At 37.6% G+C, this 20,863-nt stretch overlaps 1 protein-coding gene across 3 annotated transcripts in view; it reads left to right on the forward strand.

The window, feature by feature from the left end:
- The window catches only part of LOC112576028 (SUN domain-containing ossification factor-like), a 35,753-nt gene that overhangs the window by 1,032 nt on the left and 13,858 nt on the right, over positions 1-20,863 (forward strand). Inside the window, exons 1-10 of one of the 3 annotated variants that reach the window (XM_025258232.1) lie at positions 355-559; positions 5,316-5,601; positions 7,049-7,140; positions 7,885-8,196; positions 8,768-9,090; positions 9,376-9,559; positions 10,185-10,292; positions 11,619-11,783; positions 16,549-16,610; positions 17,079-17,135. In XM_025258232.1, coding sequence (XP_025114017.1) covers positions 504-559; positions 5,316-5,601; positions 7,049-7,140; positions 7,885-8,196; positions 8,768-9,090; positions 9,376-9,559; positions 10,185-10,292; positions 11,619-11,783; positions 16,549-16,610; positions 17,079-17,135 — 1,645 coding nt within the window. In that variant the 5' untranslated portion in view covers positions 355-503. Of the gene's footprint in view, positions 1-354; positions 560-5,315; positions 5,602-7,048; positions 7,141-7,884; positions 8,197-8,767; positions 9,091-9,375; positions 9,560-10,184; positions 10,293-11,618; positions 11,784-16,548; positions 16,611-17,078; positions 17,136-20,863 lie in introns of those variants that run through there. The other 2 variants (XM_025258234.1, XM_025258233.1) reach the window with 2 other exon arrangements.

Consider the following 20,863-nt stretch of genomic DNA (forward strand, 5'->3'; position numbering starts at 1 on the left):
CAGTGTACGGTATTCAGATTTTTAAAGACAACCTGGACATTTGATGGACTTCCAGAAAGCCAGAAAGCGGGACATTGGGCGTCCCGCCCGATATTCAGGCGGGACACGAGGTCAAAAGCGGGACTGTCCCGCCTAATGCGGGACGTCTGGTCACCTTAACACTGCGTCTCCTTTTTTTTTTAAACATCGTTGGGTTTTCTGTCTAGAAAATGTCGAGCTGTTGTGTCCTCTCAGGTTTATCATTGAAATATCAGCTAATGTTGACAAGGATCGCGTATTCTCATGCTTTTCAACGGCGACTAAATCAGCAGGATATGGAATTTCCTTTCGCCTCGTTTTGGCAGGTGGCGACTGAGGTGTTTCCCCCGTGGACATGCGCAGTGGCTAAGTACACGTCAGAGCGGAAGGCCGCTGTGCGATGGCTGTTTGAATACAGACGACTGTGTGTCGTACCCCGCATGTTTCGTTAATTATTTCGTAAGTCGTTGTAGAAACAATGAACTATGAAGCTAGATTTTTTAATACTCATCATAGTTTGTTTCCGTGGACCATTTCTAAGGTGAGTTTTAGCTTTGAATATTTTCCTTGCTTTTCAAATGTGTTTTTGTCAGTTGATGTCGGAAAAAAAATCGTCTGCCTCAGTCTGTACCTCAGTCGGTGTCTGTCCTTCAAATCCTTCAAATATTTCAATGTTTGATTCACACTGTTCTTAAAATATGTACATAGTACACATTTGAAAACAGAGTCTAGAAGAAAAATACAGTTTAAAAATGCATGAAGTTAAACAGAGTTCTATGTGGTCTCCAGTTATAAGTACATTAACTTTTTAATTTGTTCAAGTGTTGAAGAATGATGGAAGTTTTCAGATTCCGAGTAGATTAGAAAGCTAGCATTCGGATTCGATCACTGCGTGAGGAAACACGATTATAACAGAATAAGTGTAAATCGCGACAAATCGATCATTGTAGCGAGACACCTACGATGGTCGTATACATGTTTTACTTTCATTACAAACGATTCCCACCAATCTCGGGTTAATTAAATGAGAAAGCTTATTGTCATGAACATTTTAAATATTTGCCAACGTCAAAATTATAAATGAACAAACGATTAAAAAATCTAAATAAAACATAACTATGCTATGAACATTACATTTCAAGTAACTTTAATTGAACTATATTGTTTACATTCTCTCTTGTCATTCCCATGGTTCGTGATGTGGATGCGCTTATATATGGATGCATTCAGACGTGTGTCAGTGTCTTGGTGGAAAGGACGATGATTAGATGATCATATTAATACACTTTGATGCTTGCTTTATTTTACTTCTGGAATGTATTGGTTCAGTGTGACATACTGGTATGAGTGGTAGATGACATCTAATTTTGATGTAATATACTATAAAGTATTTATCTAAATAATGATAATTTATTGCAGTTAAAGTTGTCGTTCTTAATTCATTCATTTATTCCACAAGCTGCGGAAAAGATGTTTCCATTATATTATACATACAATTCTATCTATATAATCCTCTTTGTGCATCAGGTTGCACATATGCCTTAACCAGAGTCCGTCACTGATGTCGATCGGCTGACCCCATGTCCATCCCTTTCCTTTCATCTCCCTTTCCACTATTCCTCTCCAAGTTTCCTTTGGGCGGCCTTGTTTTCTTCCGCCGTCTGAAGTCCATCGTAGGGCAACTCGGGAGAGGTCTGCTGTCTGCTGGCGGAGCACATGTCCAATCCATTGCCAATGCCTTTGTTGGTGGAGTTCTTCATTGGTGATGGTATTTGGCCAAAAGATGTTAAGTATGTGCCTGAGGCATCTGTTTTGGAAGACGTCAAGCTTGTTACTGATGGTTTTGGTCATCTTCCATGATTAGGATCCGTAAAGGAGGGTGCTGATCACATATGACTTGAAGATTCTCAGCTTGATCTTCTGACTGATGTTTTTTGCCTTCCATGTGCTCCTGAGTGAGGTGAAGGCGTGGCTGGCTTTCGCCAGTCGGCTCGAATCTCCATCTCCGCATCCCAGGTGTTTGACATTTTGTACCCAAGATAGGTGAAACTGTCAACTTCCTCAATCTCTTCTCCATTTAGTTTGATGCTGTCTTGGACTCTGGCGTTCACTCTCATACTTTTCGTTTTCTTTGCACTGACCTTCAAGCCAAGGTTTCCAGCTGTTTCTGAGTAGGCATTAGTTTTTTCCTAAAATTAGTAGGCATTAGTTTTTTGTGTCTTGGTGGCGATGCGACAACAGGGCAATGTCATCAGCAAAGTCCAAGTCTTCCAGTGTTGTTATTGCTGTCATAGTCATGGTCCATCTGATCCCTCTCCTCTCATTGTCAGTGGAAGTCTTCATGATCTAGTCCATGGCCAGGATGAAGAGGAATGGCGACAGGAGGCAAGAGAATCGGAGTGACATTTATTGTACAGGCTATCTCTGATTCTTACTGAGCTGCTGAATAAATATCAGTAATATGTTTGGAAATATTTACTGGTAAAAGCTGTGTGATGTTTATATTATCATGCCACTAACTAAATGTGATCTGACATGATAAAACTTTGGGAGATAATGACCAGTCATGTATTATTGTCTTGTATAGACCCATTAGTATCAAAGAAAGCAATAGGACTTTGAATTGTTGTGTAGAATGAGCTGTGGGTGAATGACAATAGAGTAGTGTCCCTTTGCCTAACAGGTTTGATGGGGGTCAACTCTTTGTTTTCTGCTTAGATTTGTTGTGCTTTTAGTTCCTATTGGACCGATCCGCACATTTCTTGACATCATCAGCTTTGTGTTTGACTGTTTATTTGCCTATGGCTTTTATTTATTCCTTTGCTAGTATCAACTTTGTTATCGCTGTTAATCCTATCTGGCTAACCTCAAACATTTTCTTCATTTTGCAAGTCAAACCCTGGGATAGATTTTACATTGATACCAAACAGTCATGTGTTTCTGCTGTGTAATTATCCGGGTATTCTCCTGACGATCGGATCTTCGTGTTTGATTATTGAACTGTTTTCTCTAGACAAGAGACTATAGATCTTTAACTTTAACTTTACAGAGCCATGAGAATTTTGTCTGTCATGCATTTTTGTGTTTGTAATGCACAGAGAGCCTGGCTTTGGCTGGGATACTGCCTCTATGAAAGCTCACACCATTATTAGTATTAGGTAGACTAGAGGTCGTGTTGCATTTCTTCGAAGTTAGGTATGAGTTGATTCCTGTCAACAGTGTGCTAGTAGAAGGTGCCTCCATCCATTAGTTGACTTTAGATGCTTATCCAGTTTCTCCATATGCAGAGCAAACATCATACTTTAAGGCTACAGCATCATGGACTAAACAAATAAGATCAAAAATAGATATAAAAACCAGCCCTAGGAGTCTGGGTTCATTTAAATACTGCATACATTGTCATTCTGATTTTTTTTCCACCTTTAAGTCTAAACTTAAGATGCATCTTTCCAGAAGAGTGACTTCACCTGTCCTGACCATAGGCGTGCATAACGTATGTCTGTAGTTTACTTTGTGCGTGAGTGTGTGTGTGTGTTGTAGAAGTGAGCATGTCTGTTATATGCAAATATGGGTGCATGGTTGTTAATGATTTAGTCTATATATTATTTATGTAAAGTGCTCTGGGCAAATCATTGGAAAAATCCTTTATAAATCATCATTATTATGTTTGCTAGCTTTTTTTAATCAGCTTTTTATGTCATGCATTATCAGACAGTTAATGAAGGTTTTAAACTTTATATCAGATATAAAATCTTTAAAGTGATTTGGTAATAAATTCTTCAGTGCATCTGTTACTGTAAATGTAAACTAATTAAAGAAATGGAGATGTTTATTGGAGGTCTTTTGCTGCAAAGAGTACCTGTTCTGAAGTTCCCCTTTAATTAAATTTAGAAAAAGTATATAAAAGGAATGCCAAGATAACAAAACATATGAGTATTTCAATATCCCATATGATTTAACTGTCATGTGTCAGTTTGAATAATTGGCGTCAGTTTGTGAAACGCATTTTCAGAGATAAATAAGCTTAGATAACAGTCTTATCTTTTGACAGGTCTTAGAGGATCAAATGAAGTCTTTAATGTCGTACTGATACTTTTAAGCAGTTATGAGTTTATGTACCCATTATTAAAGACCAACCTGAAAGGTTTGTGTTTTTTTGAGATATCAGTAGATATATGCGATATAAAACTAACCTGTAAATTTCAGCCTCCAAAACCCATTTGTTAATTATCCGCTACGATTTACACCTGCGATCAATAAGCTTTGTAACAGTGTACTACGTCATACTAGTGCACCATTCACAGCATTACGACCAGTCAACAGCAATCAGAGAGAGAGAATGAGTGACAGTTCGGATTATTTGAACGCTGACAGTCTGCATTTCTCGTGGTTCTGAAAAACTGCTACTTTAGCACAAGAAATGCAGACTTTCAACATCTGAATAGTCCAAACTGTCGCTCTGTTTGTTGTTGACTGCAGGCAATGTTGTGAATGGTGTACCAATGTGATATAGTACACTGTTAGCGGCGCTGGTTCATCGCAGGTGCATACTTGGGTAGCAGATAATTAACTGATTGGTTTTGGAGACTGAAATTTACAGGTTAGGTTTGTATCGCCTACATCTGCCAATATCTGCAAAAAATGCAAACCATTCAGGTTGGTCTTTAACAAAGCTATATTTTGGCATACTAAATACCATTGTGTAATAAGAAAGAGCATTGCTGCTAATAGGTTATGCTCCCAGCCTTACCTCTGATCGGACCATATCCGAATATCAAAGAACAAGAAAGGAGAGACTGACCCCAGCATATATATTCAGCTGTAGTTTTGGCAATATTCCAAGCACATTTTTTTTCATTCTCATACAGGTCTAGTTTATTACTTAAGTTTCAGTGTAATTAATTATAGAGGGATTTTTGGAGACTACTATAGAGACTATTATTTATGATATTATTTGTAATGTTTAAATATAATAATTTTATCATAGGATGTCTTATGACTCTACCTTTCATAAAGAAACAAATGAAATGGATGCAAAAATATGAATGAGAACTAACATATGAAATATATAGGTAAAAAAGTGATACAGAGTGTGTGTGTGGTTTTTGTTTTTTTAATGATTGGGTACAGTGTATGTGTGTGTGTGTGTAGGGTGAGATCTGGTATGATAGCAATGGAACTTCTCTCAGAATTCAGAGAGAACAAACCATTCTATTGACATTGTTTAGTAATGGTTACATTGTTGCATGATTAATTGCTTATTAGTTTCCTTAATGTACATGTACATTATGTTTCAGGCATATTGTAGGAGTGTGCATGAGTCCACCAGAACATACACATGCTGATCAGCCTGGTGGCCAGTTGACTGAAGAACAGAAGATACCACCTGGATCTCATGCTAAGCAGCAGCAACCACTCCCAGGATTACTTACAGATCAGTATATAGGCAATAGTTATGGTGCGCATGATGTCCTGGAGAATGACAATAAAGTCGCACCAACAGCAGATTATGTTCAGGAAGGCAGCAGAGTCAGGCAACAGGGAGAAAAACTGCTACAAGAAAGTGACACGGACTTGCTTCAGGTTACAATCTTGTTGTACAGAGTCGAGCCAAGTAGTATAGTCACTTCGTGGTAGAGCCTAACTGTATAGTAATTTCATAAAATCTTTTATACAAAATCTGTTAAGTACATCGGAGAAGGCTGAAAACTTTTATAGTAACCCAGCTGCATAGGCTAGGTGAAGGAAGATACAGTCAAATCTCCCTACTATGCCACCTACCGGGACCGAGCAAAAGTGGCATAGTAGCGAGAGTGGCATAGTAGAGAGGGTTCGTAAAAACGGCTTTATTTGCTCAAGTTACCCGTCAGTCTAAAGCAGGGGTGGGCAATTAATTTTCCCAAGGGGCCGCATGAGAAATTGGGATGGTTTTAGAGGGCCGGACTAATATAGTTAACTCAGTTTTACCTAATACTGTATGTATAGTATATATACTGGCGGGCGGGCCGGTCAGAGACAGGAGGCCTTTGCCCAGGTCTGGTCCAAAGCTCTCAAGAATCGTCGGCTTCGCTAGCTGTCTCCTCTCATTCTCCCCCTCACCTCTTCAACCTCCACCCCTCCCAACCACATCCGCGCACCTGCATCCTGTCGCTAGTCGACCCCTTCACACCTTCCCTCTGTCACGTGGCTGTCACCTGGCCAGCGACCACCACCCCCCACATTGCCAGCCTCCACCCTCCCTGTGTGCGTGCTCTGTTCCATCCCCACTAACTGCAATGTCCCACACTACCATACAGTATAATAGTCGAGCACTGCGCGGAATTTCACAACTTGTGCCTTTTAACAATCACAAAAAAGTGGCATAGTAGCGAGAGTAGGGGGTGGCATAGTAAATTTTTTTTTTACATTGAATTTATAGTCGGGACCGAGCAAAAGTGGCATAATACCGAGAGTGGCATAGTAGCGGGGTGGCATAGTAGGGAGATTTGACTGTATATAAAATATTTGAATTAAATTGTGAAACTGTCTATAATATTTAGTGAAGGGAATTATGATTTGATAGATAAGCTGAAAAAGAGATCAAGCACTTTTTGCAGGACTAGGTTTTAGTTGTTTTTTGTTTGTTTGTTGTTGTTTTTTTTAAATACTGATGCTTGAGATATACAAAAGGTCAAGACTTCAATTCCCTCATCATTATAGGCTGGTTGTTATGCCCCCATGACCACATGATATACAGAAGGTCATCATTATAGACTGGCTGTTATGCCCTCCCATGACCATGTACATGATTCTCCCACATTAGCTACAGCCTTTAGTCATGTTAGAAATCAGGATTTTGGTCAGCATACAGGTGCTTTTCCGAAATATTTCATTTTTGCAAGTAACTAATGGCTTCAGTGCATTCTTAGAGTTTTGTTTTAGGTTTGCCTTGGGTTGTCCTTGAAAACAACAAATTACTGATAGTCACCTAGCTACATTTTGTTGTAAACAATTTTGAAGATTGGTTACAACATAAGTGTTTTGTGTACAGAAAAGCAATGCTGGGGAAAGTAATCGTCAAACCTTGGAGACATTGGATGTGCCCACTCAGGACGATGCAGAGAGAAACTCCAAATCTGAGAGGTACAGCACAGATGTTGTGCTTATTATAAACCTTAAAGACAGATGTTTTGATGAAAGTCCCCATGTTTACGGTATAGTTGAGTCTTCACTGCTAAGTGGGGGAAATGGCTTCATTTGTGTATTGAGCACAACTTATGTGTGCAACAGTATGCAGTCTGTAAAAACAATGCATTGAAATGTCACATGAAGTGAATTTACATTGTTATAGCACTCACCTTTCTCTTGCAGTCTATATAACTCATTACTATAAGGTACATTTACTTAAAGGCACCTTTGCCTTGCAGACTATTACTCTTTACTATAGGGTGCATTTACTTTGGATATTTGAGCAACAGTGATAGAAGACATAAACAAGTTGAATGAAAATTCATGTTTGTGCACACAAATCCACCTCACAGCACAAGTGCATGTGTGCACATGCACACACAGACACACTGTCACTCACTCTCTTTCCTGCAGTGATGAATAGCAGAGATTAAACTTCATTTAAAGTTTACATTCAAATCCCAATAGAGGTATCTTTGAGATTAATTTTAGAGACACTGATGAGATAGGCTGGCAGCTTGGTTGGTTGTGGTCATTGTGATTTTAGATGAGGTATGTTGGTAGCATGGTTTACCATGATCATTATGGGTTTGGTTGTGGTAGAGTTAGCAGCTTTACTAACCGTGATCATTAAATGTTTGGACTTCTGACAGCTTGATGCTATGTCTCTACTCATAAGTAACCATTCTTGTTTCAAAGGGTTACAGTGCCGGTAAAGCACAGTAATGAAGACAGTGTTGTGGCCACGTTGCTACAAGCAGATGAGAAAACAGTACAGTGTGTGGACACTGTTGCTGCTGCAGCAGCAGATGATGAAAGAGCAAGAGATGAAAATGATGACATGACCCTCAGTGAAAACACTCTTCAGTCAGTCGCTGTTGACAGACTACAAATGGCCATGAGCGAATATGCTGATGAGAATACACAGCTGGGCATTTCAAGTGATTTTCTGCTTTCACAGATACCTTTGCAGACACCCAGAGATGTCCCTGTTGCTGCTACTTTAACAAGGCAATAATTTAGAGCTTTTTATGGTATTCCATATGAAGTTTGTGATTGTAAGGTGGTCATTTTCAAACAATTTTACACTTGTTTCAGTTTTTAACACTTTAGAAAGATACTTTTTCTTTTCTTTTTTTTTTCTTTTTTTAACTTTTATTGGTTCTGAGGTGTTGTGCCAAACATTTCTGCAAACTTATTTCATGTAAGAAGAAAATAACCCCATTGTATGGTAACTCACTTGTGCTTTTATATATGATTCTGACTTGAGGTATGGCAGAATCATTATAGTGTCACATCTTAGTTTGGACCTATTGATAATATTTTAATGCTTATATATTATCAGAAACATATGTATGCACACACATCCTGACAAAAAGCATGAACAAATCATAAAGCTCTATATGGTAGAGCCCACTTTACACTATGCTGTCTGTGAAAGTTCCAGATCTTAGCCATTTTCCTGCTTCATGCATTATACCTCTGGTCTCATAATTTTATAGCCTGTTGTTGAAATGTAATCTTTGTCAAGTATATAGGTCCCTTTATTGACAGGAAAGCTGTGATGTCACTTTATTTTCAGTTCATTTGGTGATAAGACTATGCAGGACACAGAACACCTCCACCCACCTTCATCCATTTCTCAGGATGAATCATCTCTATCAGCAGACATGTCCATTGGACGGTCACATGAAATGTCTGGTTCCAGCTCTAGTAGCCGTTTACAGGCTGGCATAGAGGTGGACAAAAGAGACTTGGCCATCAAGCGCCAGCAAGAACAGAGAGAGGCATCTGCTGCAGAAACAAATGGCCACAAGCATATGGAGGAAGAGGACTTTTTGTCTTTTGAAGAATGGCGCAAAAAGGTTCTTGAGGAGCAAGAGAAAGAGAAGTCTGCTACAGGGGGTGAGTAGGGCTCAGACCAATCATATTTCGAAAAAAAGAAATCGTATTTTACTAAAGCATTCTTCAGTCAGTGACCAATGCTGAAAACACACCTTACACTTATTATGAATAATATATTATATCAAATTTCAATGTCAGTTTCAGTGCATGTGAAACTGTGAGACATGACATTTTAATGTGGTTTCCAGTGTATGTAAACCTATGAGACATGACATTTTAGCATGTGGGTTTATATACATGCGAAGCTATGAGACCTGATATTTTCGCCATAATCTTGTTGCACAGGAGATGAAGATGGTTTGATGTCGGTAGTATCACCTGCTATTAGCCAGAAACTACGTATCAACTATGCAGCAAAAAGTTGTGGAGCAAAGGTTGTGGCATCGAACCCTGAGATGGAAAATGCCAACCACATGTTGACTGTCAATCGAGATGAGTACATGCTGAACCCTTGTAGTGCCAAAAAATGGTAAGTTCAGGTACTATGACGTACTTTCAGCAGTTTTATATAGTATATAGCAGTCTTGAAAAAAACCAACGAATTTGGCTAAGATAACCCTTTAGAGCAGCACTTATTGTATATGATACACTAAAAGAAAGATTATAGAAGCCAGGTAAATGCAAAATCTCAGCTAAAGACTGACCATAGATGACCTTTAGTGTTCCAGCTCTCTTGCACTTTACATTTAGTCTGCTTGCATCCCTATGTGAATCAGTGTGTGTAGCCTTGACACAAAATAGTTGTGTGTGTGTAGGGGTGGTAGGGATTGCTGGTGTAGCTGCCGATGCAGATTTCTTCCACAAAGTCATTCATCAGCCATTCAAGAACTCACACCTGCACATGCTTGCATATTTTGTGTGTGTGTGTGAGAGAGAGAGAGAGAAATTCCCAACTGAAACCTTAGAGAAAAAAAAGCAATGAATGGCTAGATTTTGATAAAAATTAAAGTTTGTTGTGTGAGAGGTTGTATGTTGCTGTCATGTGTGAGTTTATTGTGGTGTGCTATTTGAAAGTTTGGAGAGGTTTTCAGTGCAGTGGCAAAACAGGTGAAGATTTAACCCTGTGTATAAGGCAATTCTACATCTTGATGCAGGTTTGTAGTGGAGTTGTGTGAGCCAGTGGCTGCCAAAGCTGTGGAATTAGCCAGTCTGGAACTTTTTTCCTCCCAGCCTCGCTCATTTCGTGTTTCCCTGGGAGACAGGTAAGAATTGCTTTGGTATACCTATCTTAAATAATGGCAGCTATTTATCACAATTATCAAATATATTGTCCTTAATCTACAAATTGTTTGCACCTAAAGACTGGAGATTATACCAACATTTTCACAGAAATAGCCTTCTAGAACAGGGGTGAGCAAAGTGCGGCCCGCAGGTCATATCGACCAGTCTGCCAAAATGTGAAATACTCTTGTTTTCCTGTTTTTCATTTAGCCTACGGAATTTTGAAATTTAATTTATAAAGTACAACAGTGTACAAATCAGCAGTCCGTAACAGAGTACAAAGATAGCAAATAACTTGGCTGACATGTCTGATGGAGTCGTTAGAGAGCACGGGGGTGGCTGCCTTCAAAGGAAAGGCTGTTTTAAAGCCTTATTGCGAGCGAATGTAAACAGCTTCACTTTATTGTTAAATTCGGTAAGTGAAGGCCATTGTGTACTCATTTGCTATCGATTTCATTATCTCTAGGTTTGTTGGGTAATCACCTGGCCTGGGTTTTTCGTATTTTACTGGCCTGCCATATAGCTTAGAATTTTGAAACCAGCCTGCAAAAAGAAAACTTTTCCCACCCCTGGTCTAGACTACAAACTGTATGGAAAGAAATGAGGAAGTAACTGTGATTGTAGAATAATTTGCAAATGTGAGTTTCTTTCCTTTGATTCCAAATTGTTTTATAGGAAGTGTGGTATTCTTGCAGGACTCCGTACTGCTTACAATGCAAAAATGGCATGACGAAGAAATCCTTCTAAAACACATCTGATAGCTGAATTTCCATTTATGTCATAAATTACAATAAAGAAAGGAAATTTTACAACAAAGATGTGATTTGTGACAATAATGGTGCATTTTCTGTAACTTGTCCCAGACATGATAATCCAAGAATTATAAATGTTGTTTCACCTTGTGAAAAGATGGAACTTCAGCTAGTAATTACAAAACAGGAAGTTTTAGACTTAAGGGGAAATTTGAAACTTATTTTAATTTTTTTACTTTTTGCTATATCATCTATAGATCTCTTTCATTTATTTTAATATTTTACACAGCTACAACAGGTTGTTGAAACATGCTTGATGAAATTATTTTTATTTTTATTTCTTTACCACTCACTGGACATAACAAACTTGATAGTCTACAACCAGATGCCTTTCAAATTAAATGGATTGCTAAAATGTCATTTGCACATAAAATTATTTTGATCAGTTTAAAAGTATCCTGTCAAAGAGTGGCTACTAGTGACTCAATTTGCAATGAAAAACAACGGTTAGATTAGTTTAAAACTAATATGATCATGCAAATGTATATGTTCAAGGTACCCTACCAAAGACTGGCTGGGGGCAGGATTGTTTGAGATGACTAGTGAGAAGGTGCCACAGCTATTTCCCTTGAATGTTCAGCCAACCTATGTCAAGTTTGTGCGTGTTGAGATGATTGATCATTATGGCAGTGAGCACTTCTGCCCTGTCACACTTTTCAGGTTTGTACGCTCCCAGTGCTCCTTGTGTATGATTAAGAAAATAAAATTTAAGGCCAAGCACCGGTCATAAAATTGTCAAAAATTTTACATTTTAGCCATTTTGAGATTACGTCATACTGTGAAAGTTCAGATTTTGTTCTATTCACTCACCAAGTGGTTTTTCACTAAAGAGTGTAGAAATATGTCTCTTTAATCAACAAAAACATCTACTTCTATCCTATTTACTTTTACCGAGCGCAGAATTAGCAAGAATAGAGAATGTTTGGGACATAGCAACCCACTCCGCCACGTGGGAAACTGTGTCACATCGTATATCGGTCGAAAGGTCATTACGTGAATTTTCAAACAAAGGCTAGGTCAAGACCCATAGAAGGCCCCACGCTATGATACAAGCTATTTTCTAGATGACACAAAGGGTCGGAAATTTCCTTATATGGATGCATGCATAACATACTTTGCATATAGCCAATCAGAATTCACTAATGCCGACCTAGATGGGTTCATAGGTCACACGAACACGCTTCGGAAGGCTTCGGGTATCCCACAATGCAACTTTCATGGCCTCCGGATGTAAACAAATGTCGACAGTAATTCAAAGCTAGTTCTGGGATATTTTCTTTCTAAGACATTAGCGTTAATATTAAATGTTCATTGTGCCTGTCAGACGCTTATTTCTTCTCAAAATACCACGTGTGAAAGAATAACAACCACGAGGACATTCTTAGACCGTTGAAGCAGCTAAAAAAATGTAACTTAGTGAACTGAATTCGGCTGTCAAAATCACCATCAGTCATGTGGTAAGCGAGCTGAAAATACAGCGAAGTTTTAATTTCTGCTGCAAATCTCGTTAGTAATCAGGACTATATGTGAACATTTACAAATTTGAGTGAACTGGCAATGCTAGTTATTTATGTACTTTGTCTGGAATGTAAGGAAACAGCTTTACATCCTTTGCACAGATAACAAAGGTTGGGTGGGGGTTGGATGGTCTTACTCCAACCAAATGTAACAAACAGAATGTGAAGACAATTATGTATAACATTCCTAACAAACAATGAAAACTGCTATCTAGTCAAGTTTGTAGCCATTCAGTGTCTAGAGAGCACATCATTGTCAGCCCCCTAAAAGGCCAGACAGCTATAGTCCTTTTCCCAGAAATCTTTGACAGAAAATAAGAAACCACCTAGCCACAAAAATCAACCATCTTTAATCCATGTGACTACAGAGGTAATTCATAAAATAATCCTAGCATACAGAGGAACAGAACATGAGCAGCTGCTCAAATTCTGGTGCACTCAATGATGTATCTCTAGATTTCATGAATAGGTTATTCTTATTATTCCTATATGCCCCCAGTGGAGCATAGTTCCGCAAGAATAGGTTATACTCCCCTATAAGCTTTTGAAATAATTTCTTTAAGGAAAGAATTATATTTTGATGATCATCCCATCACCCTGCAGCTGAAGGCTAAGAAAGATGAGAGTGTTTCCTACTAATGCTCACAAAAATTGAAAGCAATATGTGACAGCATCACTAAGTGTTAGATAGCAAAAGACCAAGGATGGCAAAAACCATGAAGCTAGTGGACACTGAACTTCTATATAACTAACTAAACCTATAACTGTGTTGCTCAATGTTTGCAAACACCATTGTTTTTATTACTGTGTACTTCTCTGAAGCCTAGTTAGAATTCGGGTACACAACACAACCATGTTGACTTTTCTAAAAGTGAACAAAATAATTAATTTTATTAGTTATGTTAAAGTTATATGTAGTAACACATTGAAAGATGGTTATATTTTTCATTCAACAGGTAAATTACATGAAAGGCTTAGATAAAACAAAGTTACTAAGCTTGATATTTCTGCTCGTTCATTGTTTTTGTTACAGTTTGTTTATTTAAAATCCCTATAACTTTATATTGACATTTGATACAGGCCTAAAATTTGAATGAAGTTTTCTTCATACATATGTAAACATTTCAGTGAGAGCTTTTTAAAAAAATAATTAGTGGTTTAGTAGTTACTAAGCTTTCACTTTGTTTTCCTTCGCCTTTTCAGTTTCTTGTTTTAGTAAGCTTGTTTAGTTCAAAACCTTATAACTTTATATTGACATGTGATACAGGCCTAAAATTGGGTTGAAGTTATCTTTATCCATATTTAAACATTTCTATGAGAGCTTTTAAAAAAATATTGATTAGTTTAGAAGTTACTAAGCTTTCAGTTTTTCTTTCCAAGCTTTCTCAGTTTCTTGTTTTGGTTAGAGACTGTTTACTTCAAAAGAATATAACTTTTTATTAGTGAGAGATATAGACCTGTAATTTGGTTGAGCTTTTCTTCATACAAATTTAAACATTTCTATGACAGCTTTTAAAGAAATATTCATTAGTTTGGTAGTTGTACCGTTTTAAATCAAAATTTCTTAAAATTTAACACAGTGTTTAACAAAAAAATTCATAAAAAATAAAGAGATATATCTGGATGGGAGGTGAGAGGGAAATGATATAAAGACATTCACTGAGCACCTTGGAGTATGGACATTCACCTGTTCGTGTGACTAACAGTGGGATATATTGGGATGGGAGGTGAGAAAGGATGTTTATATAGAGACTTTCACTAATTGCCTTGAAATATAGTTCATATAAAGTTCACTAAGAGCCTTGGAGTATTGACCTTCACCTGTTGGTGAATCTAATGATGGGATATATCGGGATTGGAGGTGAGGGAGGAAGTTCATGTAAAAAAATGTTCACTAAGAGCCTAGGAATATTGACATTATTTGTTGCCTTTGTATCTTGAGAGATTCTTACTAGTTGCCTTAAAGACCAACCCCAATTGTTTGCATTTTTTGCAGATATCGATAGATATAGGCGATATAAAACTAACCTGTAAATTTCAGCCTCTAAAACCCATTAACTCAGTAAGGTCACGTCCCTTTCAGACAAGATGTCTCCATTAGTTGCCACATTTTGACTATCTTTCCAAAAATTATATATGTCACAAAAATATAATTTTGGATTAGTTTTAAATGGCACATTTAGCAGAAATGAACTGTTTTACCTTTAGGAAGTGGTTTGTTTTGGGAAAATTTTTTTTTTTAAAGAAAATTTGCATGTCTCATTATAACCAAAACTATCTTTCATAATCGTATTTCAGAAGTAGAGCCACAGCGAAAACTTGTTAGGTATATAAAAAGTTCCAGTTATTAATACACACCAGTAAACTTTTTTCATCCTAACAAGAATGTTATCCAGAATCAGAAAAATCTCAAGATAAACAGTAATTTGGATGATTTTGCAGACCAAACTGACAGAAAACAGGGAGAATGTAGATCCATGTATTTTATCACGTTTTGCTCACTATGACTACTCTACAAAAAACATTTAAATTTGAAAAAGACCAGATGTCCTGTCGTACAAACCAAGAAAAGTAACTTGTAGAGAAATGATTCAGCTTTAAAATGAGCTATTTCTTTTGTTTCTGTACTGTTAACCATTCACAAATTAAAAAAATAGGAAGAGCACTTTACACGTGTGAATGGTGTGACTTCTTAAACAACGCAAGCCATCGGCTGCAGCTTGCCGGTGCGACCACAATGAGTTAACTTTGGCCCCGCATACATGTGTATGCTGTATTGCATGTACAACACAGTTTTCACAGTGGTTAAATGGCAACAGACCATCAATGCGGTTTGCAGTCCCCATGGTGTGGAGACAGCAACCAACCACAGAAAGGACTAGTACTTCCTCTTTCCAGGCATTTAATGATGCAAAAGAAGTCGAGAATAATCTACCCCAACATTCCGTCTGCAGCAGAATATTCTCTTGATTCAGCTGATGAGGATGAGGGTGAACTGACCTGTTCTTCTCCTTGTCAGTCAGCATGCAGTGATCCAGATTTTCACTGTGATGCATCATAAACCCCACACAGACTAACACAGGAAGAACTAAATGACCTGTTTTGTGATTTGGACTTATCCAAGAACAAGGCAGAATTGCTAGGTTCAGGACTTCAACGGTGGAATCTTCTAGAAGAAGCTTGATGAAGAACTTGATGAAAGCCATGGACCAGACTTCGCCAGCTTTCCTATAACTGCATGAAAAGTTCCCACGACGGCAAAGATTAAAAGGAAGTTTTGTGGGTCCTTATATTCGAGAGCTCTTCAACAACTTGGTGCAGGGTGATGTAAAAAAAAGCAAGGAATACTTTAAACCTTATGTCTGCAAACTTTCTCGGGAATATTAGGGCAGAAAACTACAAGGAACTAGTAGAAGGCATGCTGATGCAGTATCAGAAATTTGGCTGCAATATGTCTTTAAAGATCCACTTCATTCCCATCTGGATTTCTTTCCTGACTGTGGTATGGTTAGTGAAAAACATGGCAAACATTTTCCTTAAGATATTGCAACTATGGAAAAAGATGCCAGAAAATAGTCCTCTACCATGCTGGGTGACAACTGCTGAACACTGCCCAGAGATGCTTCCAAACAGCTGTACAGTAGACAGACAAAGAAATCTCTGACTTGATTTTTTACAGATATTAACTACAGGTCAATTACTATTAGCGTGCATTTTGTGATGTACACTAAAATTATTGCAGATTATGAAAAAAACTAGAGCCAATTTTGCATTTAGATTTCCATATTCATGTTGAAAACATTAAAAATTGATAAGAAATGACTAATTTTATTTCAGTAACATAACTTCTGTCAAAATTTTGTTGATCAGTGTAATATCACTACTGTTGTCTGATTTGTGGCTTGCAGAATGTTTGGTCATCCCATTGATGATGACAGCGAAGAGCCATCTACCCAGACAGAGCCAGAAGGTGATTGCTAGTGTACATGTCCTATTTATTTATTTCTAACCCTTTCATACATTTTCCCACCTCTAAAGCTGCATTAAGCTGGCATTAAATGCACCTTATGATCATTCACACCAAGACGCACAAAAAAAGACATGGGTTCTTTTTGTGCCTATGCTCTATATATGTTCTTTGCATTTCCTTGTTCTTCATGTATTCTTTGTTCTTTTCTTTGGTTGATAAGGTAAAATGACCATAAATCACTGTCATTTAGTGGGCAAAATAAAGGTACAGAGATGTTTACCTGAGGGTTGTGTCAGAAAAATTTACATCTAAAATTTTAGGTGTCAGCAGTTCATCAAACTCCTTGGATGTACATGTTTGGGCTGTATAATTTTGCTTTTCTCTTTCATGTTCATTTTACAATGGATGGGTTGCATCATGAGGTGTAGTCTTTACACGTACTTAAATAATAATTCTTTGATACAACAGAGGAAGAGACAGCTGATGGAAATGGGGAAGCCAAAAACCTTTTTTCCAGAACTAAAGGTGACTACATTTTAGACAGCCATATGTCATTTTTCTTCTCTTTATTCAAGATTTGTGTGTGTTTGTGTGAAGATGACTGTTGGATGGTAATGTGTCCAGAAAATTGTTAATCTTTATTCACTTGATGTATCCATTGTTCATTATATTTACAGTCACATTACATTTTCATTATTGCCAATATGTTTATACAAAAGTGATTAAAACTGTCACTCTACAGAGTTAACAATACAGTCATTTATGTATAATAATCTCCAGTTTGATATAGATGTTCATGTGTAGTATAGCTATTGGTACAATACAATGACACAGGGTTCCCAGGTCCTTGCAAGGTCCTTTTAAGTCCTTTTATATTGAATTTTCACCAAAAGGCCTTTTAAGTCCTTTTATTTGCCATGCGGTCCTTTCAAATTCTCACACAGGTCCTTACATTTTCTCTGTGACCCTTTTAAGTCCTTTTATCGATAAAATATTACAACAAATTTATTTCCGGAGTAGACTTTGGCGCAAAATACCGACGATTTTTCGCTGCATTGCTATTTTAATCACATGACTACCCAGTCTCGCTCGCGGCGGGAACGTCCGTTTCGGCCTTTCGCGAGTTCACTCTCGTCGTGTCGACCACATTTCTTTGTCTGCTTAACAATTTGAAAGATGCCGGGGAAGTGCTCTTTTCAGGAGAAGTGGCTAAAGGAAGACAAGTATAAAGATTGGTTAATAAAAGACTCGAGCAATAAACATTTGGCACGATGTGCTGCCTGCAAAATATCTCTGAATCTTTCATCAATGGGCGAAAGTGTTCTGAAACAGCACATGGTTACCGAAAGACACCAAAGGCAAATAAAAGTATTTCTGAAAAGATGCGCGCTTTTGTGTAACTGATTACTTTCGTCATCGAGAACATCCACAGCCCGCTCAAAATCAGACGGCACCGACCAGCTCTGCAAGTGTGTCCAGTAAGTTGACAATTATTTATCTTTAGCGATTCATTTAGTTAACGATGTGGGTACTTAGAAAAACACATTAAATTAAAGCGTGCATAACATTTTGCGGTTTTTTTTCCACTCTTTATTAAGCCTATCGTCTAATTTACGGTGAAGCCAATAGCTTAAAGATCAGTAAATAGCAAAGAATTATTTAAATTAAAAAGTTGAGATTTTCATTTTCTCATGATTCGAACTACAAATAGAGTTTTATACAATCACGAATCTTACTACAGCTTTGCTGCAGAAAATTGATCTGAATTTTTGGCATCTGATCAGGAAAGATTAAAAAGAAAGTATAATTAATAATGTATGCTTATTATCCTATTTTACCAGCAAATACATTATTTTTTGGATTTTTAAAATCAAACAATTTAACATTAAAGCTAAATCAGTTAGCTGAAAATAACTTTCATTTTCAACTATGCTGCCATCTTTATACTTTAACTTAGTTTAGTATTATTTATATTATCATGTCATTAATTATTGCTTTTTGAAACCTGTCTTTTATTCAGACAGAACATAATGTTTACAGACATAATGGTAACTTAAATGTTTTCTTTGAATAGGTTTCGTGATGAGCAATGAACGATTGAAGGCAGAGATCCTGTGGACTCTCAAGATTGTGGAATCACACTACAGTTTTCAGATCTGCTGAAAAGTCTGCTGAACTGTTTCGACTTATGTTCCCAGACAGCCAAGTAGCTGCAGAATTTAAGTGCGGTCAAACAAAAGCCAGTTATCTAACTTCATTTGGGCTTGCTCCTCACTTTTCGAAATTGCTTCTGGACTGTGTAAATTCGTCGCCTGAGTATGTTCTTTTGTTTGATGAATCTTCTAACCATAAGACTCAAACTAAACAGCTGGATTTCCATGTTCGTTACTGGAGTGACAATGCTGTAAGGACTCATTACCTGACCTCGGAATTTTTGGGTCATTCCGCGGCCATAGACCTTCAACAAAAGTTCAGTAAGGTAATTAGCGAATCAAACTTCAAGCAAGCTAATTTACTTCAAATTTCTATGGATGGACCTTCTGTAAACCTAAACCTTCTTGAGAAAATTAATAACGACATGATTACCAATCACAATGTTGGTTTGTTAAATGTGGGCAGCTGTGGACTCCATGTTATGCACAATGCATTTAGGCGTGGGTGCGAGGCTTCTCAATGGGAGCTTGAGTCATTTCTTACATCTGCTTATATCTTGTTCAGAGACAGCCCAGCCAGAAGAGAAGATTATATAAAAGTAACTGGTTCCACATCTTTTCCAGCCAAGTTCTGTGCTCACCGATGGCTTGAAAACAATTCTGTTGCTGAAAAAGCAATTGTTATGCTTCCATACTTGGAAAAATTTGTCAAAGCTGCAATGGAGAAAAAAATAACATTGCCAAAGAACAAATCTTTTGATATTGTAAAAGCTGGAGTCTTATCTACCCCTTTGCTTTCATGTCGTCTGGCTTTCTTTAGTTTAATTGCCAGTATACTTGAACCTTTTTTGAGAAAATACCAAGCTGATCAGCCTCTTCTTCCTTTTCCTTTGTTTAGACTTACATGACATTATGAAAAATCTGATGCACAAATTTATCAAGTCAAATGTACTTAATAAATGTGAAACTGCCCTCCAACTTGTGCAGGTTGATATATGCAACAGTTCTAACCATGTCAATCTGAGCATGATCGAACTTGGCTTCAGGGTTGATAGACTACTGGCTGTAGCTAAGAAACAGTCATCAGTAAACGATGGAACTCTCATGGCCTTCAGAGCTGAATGCAGAGATTTTTTGAAAGCAGTTGTTCTAAAATTGCAGGATAAATCTCCACTGAAGTACACCCTAGTGAGAAACATAACTTTCTTAAACCCAAAGACCATGGGGGAAAAAGACAAATCAATACAAAAAATGAAAAAGGTTTTGTTGTATTGCCAAGGTGTGAAAAGGTTTGATGATGTGACTTGTGACAAGGTATTGTCAGAGTTCCGTAATTTTCTTGACAGTTCTGCAGGTGAGTGTGGTAGTAAGGCTTTTGACCCTATGACACAAAGACTGGATAGTTGGTTTTATGATGCCCTTGCTGGAAAAGCAGAGTTTCAGGTGTTGTGGTCTGTTGTCAGACAGTTACTCCTACTCTCTCATGGTCAAGCTACAGTGGAAAGAGGATTTTCATTCAACAAAGAAACAGTAGCTGACAATCTTAGTCAGACTGCACTAAAAGCACGCAGAGTAATTCTTGATCATATTCACAGTGTGGAGGGTGGAAAATGTTGAGATCTCCAAACCACTGATGATATCCGCTTCTAGTGCCTATGGCAGGTATGAACGTTACCTCTCTGAGCAGAAGCAGCAGAAGGAAACAGAAGAAAAGCAGGTCCACAGAAAGGATTAGGAGATGAGCTGGTAATGCTCACAAAAAGGCTAAAGACCACCAGTGCCGAAGAACGACACCTGCTGGAACTGGCTGACAGACATAGTTTCCAGGCTGAAGAGCAAAAAAGTTTTTCACTTATTGAAAGATCTAACAACATGCGTTTGTTAGCCAAAGACAAGAAGAAGGAGATAACAAAGATTCAGTCAGACATTGATAGATTACAGGAAGAAATTAAAAGGTGTTGAATTGTGACATTCAGAATTAATGTTTATTTTCAGTTTAAATAAGCCTGCACAATTCTGTACATGTATGCTATGGAACATGTTAAAAAACCAGAACTATTTAGAGGAAATTAGGTTGTGTAAAGAAATTGTATTGTTTAG

The sequence above is a fragment of the Pomacea canaliculata genome, linkage group LG11 (genome assembly GCF_003073045.1).
Source record: "Pomacea canaliculata isolate SZHN2017 linkage group LG11, ASM307304v1, whole genome shotgun sequence".
Lineage (NCBI taxonomy): Eukaryota > Metazoa > Mollusca > Gastropoda > Architaenioglossa > Ampullariidae > Pomacea > Pomacea canaliculata.